Source organism: Scyliorhinus canicula, chromosome 20 (genome assembly GCF_902713615.1).
Source record: "Scyliorhinus canicula chromosome 20, sScyCan1.1, whole genome shotgun sequence".
Lineage (NCBI taxonomy): Eukaryota > Metazoa > Chordata > Chondrichthyes > Carcharhiniformes > Scyliorhinidae > Scyliorhinus > Scyliorhinus canicula.
In genome coordinates, this window is record NC_052165.1 from 72,187,954 (window position 1) to 72,200,640 (window position 12,687).

At 47.3% G+C, this 12,687-nt stretch overlaps 1 protein-coding gene across 12 annotated transcripts in view; it reads right to left on the minus strand.

Moving 5' to 3' along the window:
* cntn1b (contactin 1b) overlaps positions 1 to 12,687 on the minus strand; it is a 903,199-nt gene that overhangs the window by 75,239 nt on the left and 815,273 nt on the right. For all 12 annotated transcript variants that reach the window (XM_038780269.1, XM_038780265.1, XM_038780278.1 and 9 more), the window contains one exon: positions 2,584 to 2,770. In XM_038780269.1, the coding sequence (XP_038636197.1) occupies positions 2,584 to 2,770 (187 nt within the window). The remainder of the gene's footprint in view (positions 1 to 2,583; positions 2,771 to 12,687) is intronic.

Sequence of the window (12,687 nt, forward strand, 5' to 3'; positions counted from 1 at the left end):
GAGCTTCAACTAAACTTTTCAATTGGGGTGTCAGCAGACCTGCTCAGTTTTAAAACAGCAATGGGAAGATATGGGAATTTTCAGACTGTCTAACAAACATCAACTTAAAGTTTATTCTAATGCAACAAAGTGGCAGAAAACTCATGCGCCATGAGTGCAGGTGAAAAATTAGACTCATTATTGCCCATTATTTGGGCACAATAGCCCTTAATACTCCAAACTGGTGTCTGTAGTGGCATGTCCATGCTCTTCAGAGGTAAATCACACCAGATGTCATTTTGGTGCAGGCACTAATGTACGTACAATGAACATTGACTGGTAGATAAGGTAAGCAGAAGCCTGGGAACACTACAATGAGGAGGTTCTCCTCTGAACCACTCACCATCCTGCCTTGGAAACATATCAGCGTTCCTTCACTGTCACCGGGGCAAAATCCTGGAACTCCCTTCCTGACAGCACAGTGGGTGTACCAGCACCTCAAGGATTGCACCGGTTCAAGAAGGCACCTCACCACCACCTGGTCAAGGGGCAATTAGGGAAGGGCAATAAATGCTGGCCTAGCCAGTGAAGACCACATGCCATGAATTAATTTTAAAAATTTATGCTGAGCAAGCAGATCATGGTGTTATTTTGTGGCCAATACTGATTAATGCCAGTGGTGCCACTTCAGAGCTCAGTACTCCAGCAAACACCCTCTCTAAACCTCACCTAGTTGTACACACATTCAGCACCAGGAAGGATCCTCCACTGACACTATTTAAGGAATCATTAGGTTTGTTGCTGGCTGGCTTTTACTGGTTATTACTACATTTCTTCCAGTTTAGTGTTTTCTGTCGTTATTTCAAGTTGTCAAAATTCTATGGGATTGGTTATGGGATTTGCTGGTAGTTTTCAGTGAGCTTTCTAGCTTCTGTATCAATCTGTGGCTCCCCGGTATGGCCTTCCTCTTTGAATATAGAAGGACTGGACGAATGAGCAGAGGCCCCACGGAGAAGGGCAAGCTGCTGGAAGAGAGAGGAGAAGGAAAAGAAGAGGAACTCTCAAAGGAAGGCTATATCCCTCCAGAGTTTTGGGGGAGCAATTCGGCCACCTAAACCCCAGCGATAGACAATGTGAGAGCTGTCTATACTTCAGTAAAGGTGCCATCCATAAAAACAGCCCCTCTTTGCAGACACAAATGTAACTTTAACCAGGCCAAGGCAGGCATTGCTAGAAAGTGACTATGGTAATGAATCTTTATGTGTCTCACTCTTTTGGGGTTTGAACTGAAGATTTTGCAACTTCGCTGTTGCTTAAGGAGAACTTAAGTTTCGTATTCAAAGTGAGCTAATTTTATTTCATTCTGTCTTGGTAGGGATTAGTGGAGAAAGTGGATTTGCAGCTTTGTGAAGATGGGTCTCACTGTGCATTGGATTCCACTGGCTGTACATACCACTTTGCGGCTGTTAAAGGCCACCTCTGCCCTCCAGTAGCCTCAAAGCCCAGCTGGTGTGGGACCAGAGGTAAATGTCTGGTATCCTGGCAGCAATTATAGATTCTCTGCTCTGTGGCAACCCACTCCAACTGCCACAATGCTAAACTAAAGGGGACGAGTGGGAGACAAGGACTATACAGCTTGAAGACATTGCTGATGACTCCAGTCTGCAGCCGACACACATGCACAGTATTCATAGAATGAAAGTCACACAGAATGTGGTAGAACATAGAACATACAGTGCAGAAGGGGCCATTCGGCCCATCGAGTCTGCACCGACCCACTTAAGCCCTAACTTCCACTATATCCCCGTATCCCAATAACACCTCCTAACTTTTTTGGTCACTAAGGGCAATTTATCATGGCCAATCCACGTAACCTGCACGTCTTTGGACCGTGGGAGGAAACCGGAGCGCCCTGAGGAAACCCAGGCAGAGACGGGGAGAACGTGCAGACTCTGAACAAACAGTGACCCAGCGGGGAATCGAACCTGGGACCCTGGCGCTGTGAACCCACAATGCTATCCACTTGTGCTACCGTGCTGCCCTGCCCAGAACTGACCACTGACTTGCTGAAACAATGCATCGACTGTCTGGGCATCTCACGAGGAGCTTTGCAGTACATGGTAGAGCGGATGTAAACATTTGTAGCTGTCTGTTGCACAACCTTATCGTCATGAGGGGAGAGCATCCTGAGGATATGGGCCCCCTGCTGGTGCACCCAGCCAATAAGGGTTAGTGCTGGTTGAACAGAGAAATTGTAGAATCATAGAATCCTTAGTGCGGAAGGAGGCCATTCAGTCCATTGTTCCACACCAACTCTGAAAGAGCACTCCACCTGGGCCCACAACCCCACCCTATCCCCATAGCTTCCACCTAACATTTGAACACTAAGGGGCAATTTAGTGTGGCCAATACACCTAACCTGCACATCTTTGGGTTGTGGGAGAAAACTGGAGTACCCAGAGGAACCCATACAGACATGGGAAGAACATGCAAACTCCACACAGACAGTTACTCAAAGTTGGAATCGAACCCGGTCGAACAATTGACAGCCACATCTTCATTGCAAACGATTCTAAAATGTCATACCACTGAAGTGATACATACGTGCTTTCCTTGTAGTGATTCCAACTTGTTTACTGGGAGGGCCAGGTCCTGCCTTGTTGTAGGCCCTGACTTCCACAATATAGCGTGTGTGGGGTTTTAGATCTCGGATTCTCGCTGTCGTGTTAGTTCCAATTGTCCTCACTCGCTGTGCGGCAGCCTCGGTGTCAATGTCCCTTCGGTACCTGATCTACAAAGAGAGAAACCAGTGTTTAAAGCAACTTCTATATTGGTTCAGCAAATTCAAGCATTAAGCAACAAGGAGTGATTGGTTGTTCAGTCTGCCAGTGGGGAAGAGGGTAAGGGTGCTCCAAATGATCGAGGACGAGGAGAAGGATAGGTGTAGTGGGGATTTTGGAACCCACTTCAGTGTCCCAGTTTAAGGAAAGAGTAAAGTCAGGCAGAATTACCAGCAAACAATAATAATAATCTTTAGTGGGGCAGCACGGTGGCCTAGTGGTTAGCACAACCGCCTCACGGCGCTGAGGTCCCAGGTTCGATCCCGGCTCTGGATCACTGTCCGTGTGGAGTTTGCACGTTCTCCCCGTGTCTGCGTGGGTTTCGCCCCCACAACCCAAAAATGTGCAGAGTAGGTGGATTGGCCACGCTAAATTGCCCCTTAATTGGAAAAAATAATTGGGTAATCTAAATTAAAAAAAAATTTTTTTTTTTTAAATAATAATCTTTAGTGTCACAGTAGGCTTACATTAACACTGCAATGAAGTTACTGTGAAAAGCCCCTAGTTGCCACATTCCGGCGCCTGTTCGGGTACACGGAGGGAGAATTCAGAATGTCCAATTTACCTAACAGCACGTCTTTCGGGACTTGTGGGAGCAAACCGGAGCACCTGGTAGAGACCCACACAGACACAGGGAGTACGTGCAGACTCCGCACAGACAGTGACCCAAGCTGGGAGTCAAACCTGGAACCCTGGTGCTGTGCTAACCACAGTGCTACCATACCACCCACAAGTTTAGCTGCTGATGGCTAAACAGTGACTCTTGTTGGAAAGGGCACGCGTGCCCACTCATTCTAGGACAGCACCAGGCATGGCTATGGTACTTGCTGTGGTTCACACTGAGCCCAAAAGTTCTTATAGTAAGTACAGTCGCATGAACAAAAGTGCTGGAAAATATCTGGCTCTTGTGCTCTACCTCAGATTGGGTCAATGTATTTAGGAAAATTAGAGGGGAGGAGGTCAGCTTCCCCAGCCCTTACCAAACCCCCCCCCCCCCCCCCCCCCACACAACAAGAAAGATGATTTAATCTAATCCACCCAGACTGGTGGTCCAGACACACAGGGCAATACTCTGGGGACCCGGGTTGGAATCCCACCTTGGCAGATGGTGGAATTTGAATCCAATAAATACCTGGAATTAAAAGTCTAATGATGACCGTAAAACCATTGTTGAGTGTGGTATGGGTGGCACGGTAGCACAGTGGTTGGCACTGTTGCTTCACAGCACCAGGGACCCAGGTTTGATTCCCAGCTTGGGTTACTGTCGATGCGGAGTCTGCACGTTCTCCCTGTGTCTGCGTGGCTTTTCCTCCGGCAGCTCTGGTTTCCTCCCACAAGTCCCGAAAGACGTGGTTGTTTGATGAATTGGACATTCTGAATTCTCCCTCAGCATACCCTCAGTGTAGGATATTTTCACAGTAACTTCATTGCAGTGTTAATGTAAGCCTACTTGTGACAATGATAAAGATTATTATTTAAAAAAGCACAGCTGGTTCACTAACGTCCTTTAGGGAAGGAAATCTGCTGTCCTCACCTGATCTGTGCTACATGTGACTCCAGATCCATAGAAATGTGGTTGACTCTCAAACACCCTCTGAAATTGTCAAGCAAGCCACCCAGTTGTATCAAACTGTGACAAAGTCAATAAAAAGGAAAATCCACCTGATATCGACCTAGGAGCTGGAAATGATAGCGGCAAACTGGTTCTCTGTCGACACTGTAAAATCCTCTTTACTAACATCTGGGGGAATTGTGCTAAAATTGGAGAGCTGTCTCACAGACTAGTCGAAGAACAGCCTGGCAGAAACATGCCTTACAGATAACGTCTCAGATGCCGCTATCACTATTCCTGGTATGTTCTGTGTCACCGGCAGGACAGGTGCAGTAGAGGTGGCGGCACAGTCGACCTCAGCTGATGAATCACGTCCTCCATGTTGAACACAACTTGGAGAAATCACTGAGATGGGTGGTACGGTAGCACAGTGGTTAGCACTGTTGCTTCATAGGACTTTAACCTCTCTAGACTTCTTTGCATCCTCCTCAGCTTACATTCCTACATATCTTTGGACTGTCAGTAAGTCTAAATACATTACTCTTGGCCTCTTTGTCTGAATCATTGATATAGCTTCCTTTGCAGTACTTCATTAGTCACAGCCTCCCAACTTGAAAATGTCCTATTTAGCTTTACTTTTTGCATCCTGTCCATTAACCAATTTTCAATACATTCTCATATATGACCCTCAACTCCATGAGCCTTTGTGTTTGCCTTTTGGAATTTATTCCTGTTCACTTGTATCTCGCCAACTTGTTACATCCTCAAAAGTTTGTCAAACACAATTTCCCTTTTACAGCTCAAGTTTGCCTCTGTCTGACCATATTGGTACAGTTCCTCAACTCCTGCACCCTTGGGACCGAGGCTGAGCCAAATTTCACATCTTGGATTTCAGGTCATGTGGCTTTGGCTGCAGGCAATTTGGGTCAAGCTGGGTCGGATGAGGTCAATGTTCACTTGGAGCTTGGGATGGAGCATCGCATGAAGCCAGTCATGAGTCTGCAGCCACACTGTCAATGTAGTGCCTCGCCGAATTGTCCAGGTAAGTTACTTTTTTCAAAGTTTACGCCATTAAATTTAATGCATGAAACATTCTAAAAATGTTCAGTATTCTGGTAGCCAGAGTCTCTAAGTGCATTGTTAAGAGATTCCAGCATTTTCCCAATAACTGACATCAGTCAGTCAAAGTGATCTGCAGTTCAGTGTTTTCTCTCTACCTCCTTTCTGACATTTCAGTGTTTAATGTGCTAACCTCCACTGTGGATTATAGTTTCTTTTCTTCACAAAGTTCTGTGCCTTGTAGAAATTAATAGGCTCAAATTAAAATGGTGCATGCAGCATTTCTGCCGAAGTTTCTGTTCGATATGAAGTTGTCAGCAGGATAGAATGTAACCAGGAAACTACAGTACATCTTTACTGCTGCTATTTTCATAATTCCCAAACAAATAAATTGGCACTTGGTTCAGATAAAATCTCAAATATTTTGTTCACCTAGCCATGCTTTGCATAATGTATAATAAAAATGTCGGAGAAGTACAAAAGCCTGTTTCGGGGAACAATACATGAAGGCCCATGGGCAGTACTCTTGAAATGTAGGCTGGATGTGGTAGAATTGGACAACAGCCAGTCTCAGGCACCAAGAACAAAGCTGAAGATGACTACCCCACAGCGGACCCAAGGTTATGAGGCCCACAGAGATGAGCAACAAGACGTTTCATGTCTGGAAAATGACCGGCAATGCAATGCAACAGTATGTGTCATCATTTTCGATATGGAAATGAGAGCAACACATAGAACAGCAGTACCTGGAAGGTGTAAATATTGAGTATAATGAATAGAGTATACTTTGTCAAAATAGCCTTTTGTGCAGTGCAGCAGGAGGCCATCCGGCCTATCGAGTCTGCACCAACCTTTTTAATGAGCACTCTGCCCATGCCCACATCTACTTATACCCATAACCTAACCTGCACATTCCTGGACACTAAAGGGCAATTTAGCATGGGCAATCCACCTAACCTGCACATCTTTGGACTGTCGGAGGAAACCGGAGCCCCGGAGGAAACCCACACAGACAAGGGGAGTACGCAAAAACTGCACGCAGACAGTGACCCGAGGCTGGAATTGAACCCAGGTCCCTGGCGCTGAGGCAGCAGTGTTAAATAACCACTGTGTCAATGTGAATGAGATATATGTGGGTTTCCCTTCAAATGTGAGTTATTGAAAAAAACCAAATGAATGAATATCACACCACATTGCAATTCAGCCTATATTCTTAATTGACACTGTTAATATGCGTCAGAGGCCAAATTACAGCAGAACAGGAGAACAGAGATTGGAGCAGATGATCAACAATCCTCGTCGAAACATTTGACAGCACATGATCAGGAGATAGTGAAATTAATCGGAAGCTGAATTAAGGAAGGTGTTGATTCTCAGAGGTTAGAGGGTTGCACAGGCCTCCTGGTACATTCCAGAATCGTTACACGCATGTGGCCCACTGTCTCTGTACTGGCTCTCCAAACGAGCATCATGACTTTTCCCCATACCCCCAAGGAGTACAGTCCTAACCTCTCCAATCTACGCTCAGAACTAAAGTTTTTCACTCTTGGATTCATTCTTGTAAGCCTCTTCTGCACGCTCTCCAATGGGGTCACATCCTTCCTATTGAGTGGCGCCCAGAACTGTACACAATATTCCAGCTGAGGTCTAACTGGTGTCATGTATAAGTTCAGCATAATTTCCTTGCTCATGGGCAGCAGGGTAGCATGGTGGTTAGCATAAATGCTTCACAGCTCCAGGGTCCCAGGTTCAATTCCCGGCTGGGTCACTGTCTGTGCGGAGTCTGCACGTCCTCCCCCTGTGTGCGTGGGTTTCCTCCGGGTGCTCCGGTTTCCTCCCACAGTCCAAAGATGTGCGGGTTAGGTGGATTGGCCATGCTAAATTGCCCTTAGTGTCCTAATAAAAAAAGTAAGGTTAAGGGGGGGGGTTGTTCGGTTGCGGGTATGGGGTGGATACGTGGGTTTGAGTAGGGTGATCATGGCTCGGCACAACATCGAGGGCCAAAGGGCCTGTTCTGTGCTGTACTGTTCTATGTTCTATGTTCTTGTATCCTTTGCCCCGATTAATAACTCCACAAATGCTATGGACGAGACCTTCTGGCTGTTTACACCAGCGGGATTTTCTGGTCCTGCCGATGGAGCACACTTGCCGCAGGTTTCCCGGTGGTGTGGGGTGAATTCAATGGGAAAGCCAATTGACAGCGGCAGGATCAGAAAGTTCCGCTGGCGCAGGCTGCCTCCGCCGCTGAAAAATACAGTGTTGCTCAGAAAATCCTGCCCATTTTCTCTCAATGTTCTTCCCACCAAAATGCATCACCACACTTATCCGCATTGAACTTCATCTGCCACTTAGCTGCCCAGTCCAACAACTTATCTATGGCCTTTGAAGTTCTACACTGTCCTCTTCACAGCATACAATATTTACATATTTTGCATCATCCACAAACTTTGAAATTGTCCCCTGTGCACAAGATTTCTATCACTAATATATATCAGGAAAATAAAGAGTTTCAATACAAACTTTCTTCCAGTCCAAAAATTATCCAATAACCATTGTGATGTTCTCTGTTGGGTCTATCAGGATGCTCAGCGAATGTTGAGTTAACAAAGAACATCAAGCTGAGTTATTGAACAAAGCTGATTTATTTTACACTACTAAATTAAAGATTCTAACCTGTCAACAAGGTATATATTAGTAAATAAAACAATACGATATCTCTCACAACAGAACTCTATGCTATACACCAGGGGTTGGATTCTCCACTGGCTCCATTTTGCCGGCAGCCTGGGAGTTTCCCGACGGTGTGGGGCACCCCACGATGGGAAACCCCACTGACCTGCTGGCAAAATGGAGCATCCCGCCGGCGGTCTGAAACAGAAATGTGGCGTGGCACGGCGGAGAAGCCAGCCCCTGATCTTTCTAACGGCTTACAACCTTCTCCCAGAAGTCACCTGATATTAATACCACTGCTCATTATCGCCATCTGGCGGCGAGAAGTGTTATTAACCTATTGTTAACCCCTTGTATACCTTACAATAAACATATTGTTACAACCGTCACTCTCTGCTTCCTATTATTCAGTCAATTTTGTATCCGCGTTGCTACTGTCCCTTTTATTCCAATGTCTGTAACATACCTCACACATCTGTTGTCTGGCAAAGGCTAGAATTGGGGTTGATCTCAAAGGCTGCGAGGGCTGGAGAAAGCTAGAAAGAGAGGAAGTTGCAAGAGGGATTTGAAAACAAGAATGAGGATTTTAAAATTGAGGTGTTGTTGGATGGGGAGGCAGCGAAGGTCTGTAAGTACTGGGATGATAGATAGACGAGACTTGGAGCGAGTTGATACAAGTAGCAAGAGTTCAGATGAGCAGAAGTTTATGTTGGGTGCAGATGGGAGATTTCTCATAGGATTTACAGTGCAGAAGGAGGCCATTCGGCCCATCGAGTCTGCACCGGCTCTTGGAAAGAGCACCCTATCCAAGGTCCACACCTCCACCCTATCCCCATAACTCAGTAACCCCACCCAACACTAAGGGCAATTTTGGACACTACGGGCAATTTAGCATGGCCAATCCTCCTAACCTGCACATCTTTGGACTGTGGGAGGAAACCGGAGCACCTGGAGGAAATCCACGCACACACGGGGAGAATGTGTAGACTCCGCACAGACAGTGGCCCAAGCCTGGAATCGAACCTGGGACCCTGGAGCTGTGAAGCAATTGTGCTAACCACAATGCTACCAATTTGCTGGGAGAGCAATGGAATAGTCAAATCCAAAGGGAACAGAGTTCTGAATGAAAATTTCAGCAATTGAGCTGGGGGGAAGTCGGGGTCAAGCGATGTTGCAGTGGTGGAAATAAACATTCTTTTTTTTAAATAAATTGAGAGTACCCAATTATTTTTTCCACTTAAGGGGCAATTTAGCGTGGCCAATCTACCTACCCTGCACATCTTTGGGTTGTGGGGGCGAAACCCACGCAGACAACGTGCAAACTCCACACGGACAGTGACCCAGAGCCGGGATTCGAACCCGGGTCCTCAGCACAGCAGGCAGCAGTGCTAACCACTGTACCACCGTGCTGCCCCAGGAAATAAACATTCTTGATAATGGTGGAGATATGCTGCCGGAAACCCAACTTGAGGTCAAACAAAATGCCATGTTACAATCCGTTTTTCTCGACTCCAGACAGTTATCAGAGTTCGACACGGTGGAGAGGGAATAAAATTTGTGGCTGGCGTCAATGATATTGGGGTAAATTTCCAGTCCTGCCTGCTGCCGGGATAGTTGCGGATGGGATGGAAAATTTGACAGACCATTTGAAGGTCCGTGGACCTTGGGTGTGAATTCCCAGTCTCTGGGCAGGCAGGACTGGAACATCCCGCCCAACGGTTTGAATCTTCCCAATATTTGGCAACAGGAAATCATTGCTGATCTTATATTAAATGTCGGGCAAGCGGTGTGACGCAAGAGAGGCTGTTGAGGGGGGTGAAAAGAGGTAAGTGATGTCAGTATACATGTGAAAACTGATGCAATTTTGGATGATATCGCTGAGGGTCAGCAAGAGTCAAGAATTGATCAATGAACAAAAGGTTGCATTTTGTGCATAATTCTGACTTTACACCTTGGTACTTTTCTTTTATTTGTTTATGCGATGTGGGTGTCGCAGGTACTTATTGCCGATCCCTAATTACCCTTGAGGAGGCAGTTAAGAGTCACCCACATTGCTGGGGTCTGGAGTCACATGTGGGCCAGACCAGGTAAGGACGGCAGATTTTCTTCCCTACAGGGCTTGGATGAATCAGATGGGTTGATCCGACAATCGACAATGGTTTCATGGTCACCATTAGACTTTTTTAATTCCAGAAATTTTATTGAGTTTAAATTCCATGGTGGGATTTGAACCCACGTCTCCCGATCATTATCCTGGGTCTCTGGATTACTAGACTAGCAACAATACCACTATGCTACTGCCTCCCCTATCAAGCTAAAACTAGATGTAGTTTATAGTTAGATGCACTTTCTTTTCACAGTAACTTAATTGCAGGGTTAACGTACGTCCACTTGTGACAGTGAAGATTATTGTTACTTGTTTGGCTGTGCAGTGCCCTAAAAGGTGTCAAACAAATTTAAGTTATTTCTCTGAGTGTACTCACAAATTCTTTGGCAATATTACAAAGGGTTCAGTCCTGTACCTGCCTCCTGGGAATGAATTCACACACAACCAAACAGTTGGAAGGTCTGTTCAGGGTTAAATTAACCTGATGATACTCATATCCGACACATAGATCACATCGCTCGCAGAACATACATACATCACAATTCCTCCCTCCAGATGACTTTAAAAAAAAACTTGCAATCTGCAGAACAATGGTTTCTCTCTTCAACTTAGTTGAAAAGTCATGACATCACCTTCTCCATGGCCCATCTCTCACTCCATTCTTCTGACAACGTATGGTCTCAGGTTGTACAGAAAATATTTGCTGTTTTAGGGTTGAACGAAGCAGTTTGGGAGCTGCCCATTTTTCTTATTTCTTTTACTCCTGGGGGAGCTTCAAAAGGTGTCAGGGATATCTTCAAAACCACGCTCTGGGTTCACTCGTCCTTCTGAGGCCAGTAAGAGAGCTTTTGTGGGGCAATGAGGAAGTCACACAGATGGGATTGTTATTATCAGGCCAAAGAATTATTTCAGATGCATTGGCCGATTCTCCGACCCTGCGCCGGGTCGGAGAATCCCCGGGGGGGGGGGGGGGAGGCTCAAATCCCGCCCCGCCACCCAGACGCCGGCTGCCCTATTCTCCGGTGCCCTTTTTGTGGGGACGGGCGATTCCCGGGCCCCGATGGGCCGAGTGACCGTAAAGTTTTGCCCAGTCCCACCGGCGTGAATTACTCACCTCACACACGGCGGGACCTGGCAGGTAAGTGTGCAGGGGCGGAAGAGGGGGGGGTGGAGATCCGACCCCGGGGTGGCATCCCCATGTTGGCCTGGCCCGCGATCGGTGCCTACCGATCTGCGGGCGGGCTGGTTCTGTAGGGGGCCTTCTTTCCTCCCTGTAAGGCTCCGCCATACTGCCCGGGGGCTGGCGCAGAGAAGGGAACCCCTGCGCATGCACGGAAATATGCCGGCCATTCTGCTTATGTGCGAAAATACGCCGACTGGTCCACGCATGCACGAGATCACGCCGGCCGTTCCGCGCATGCGCGAACTCGCGCCGGCCCTTCGGAGTTGACTGGAGCTGCATGGATGACTCCGCCGGCGACCTAGCCCCTAGAAAGGTGAGGATTGCTCATTTTTGGAGGCCGTTGACGCTGGAGTCGTTGCCGCCGGTTTTTCCGCTGGCAATGGGATATAGCCCCATTTTTACAGAATCCCTCCTATTATTCCTGAAGGATTGAGTACTTATTATTTTCTGTATCATTTAAGTAGTTGCGTAGTAAACCATATATAGTCTTTGCTTATTCTGCTTCGATCATTTGCGATCAACCTATCCTGTGCGGCATAGCTAACCCACATGTTGGCAGTGTTTGTTCCACTGCCTTTCTAAATGTAGGAGATGGTTGAAGAGCTCCAGCAGTATCCAGTAAGTTAAATGCAGATTGTGCATTTAAAAAAAAAAGATTTTTACTCAGTAATGTGAGTGAGGGGTTAGTGCTGGGGAATTGAACTGTACTCGCTTCAGGTTTATATCTCATCAAGTATGACCAAGTCTGATCGAGCAGAGGAAATCTCCCATCCCTCTACCTCAACAATGTGCCCAGCACCCACTGTCACAACAACGTGACATTTGTTTTCCATTTGCTAGACCAGCCATTGATCTGAGAGGGATGGCTAAGAAATTGAGGGCCATTCTCTGAGTTATGAGCCCTTGCAGGCTTGGAATTGGATTGAGACTCCTGATGCTTGTTTCACACAGGTCAGCCAACAGGCAGAAAAGACCTTCTCCCAGAAGTCAAAGGCCAGGGGAGGGATACTCCGACCCCCTGCAGGATCGGAGAATCGCCGGGCGGCGGCGTGAATCCCACCCCGCCGGCTGCCTAATTCTCCGGCGCCGGAGAATTGGCGGGGGTGGGAATCACGCCGTGCCGGCCGCTGGCAGTGGCCCCCCCAGCGATTCTCCGGCCCGCGATGGGCCGAAGTCACGCCCGTTCTATGCAGGTCCCACCGGCGTAAATTGGAGTAGGTCCCTTACCGGCAGGACACGGCGGCGCGGGCAGGCTCCAGGGTCCTCGGGGGGGGCGCGGGGTGATCTGGCCCCGGGG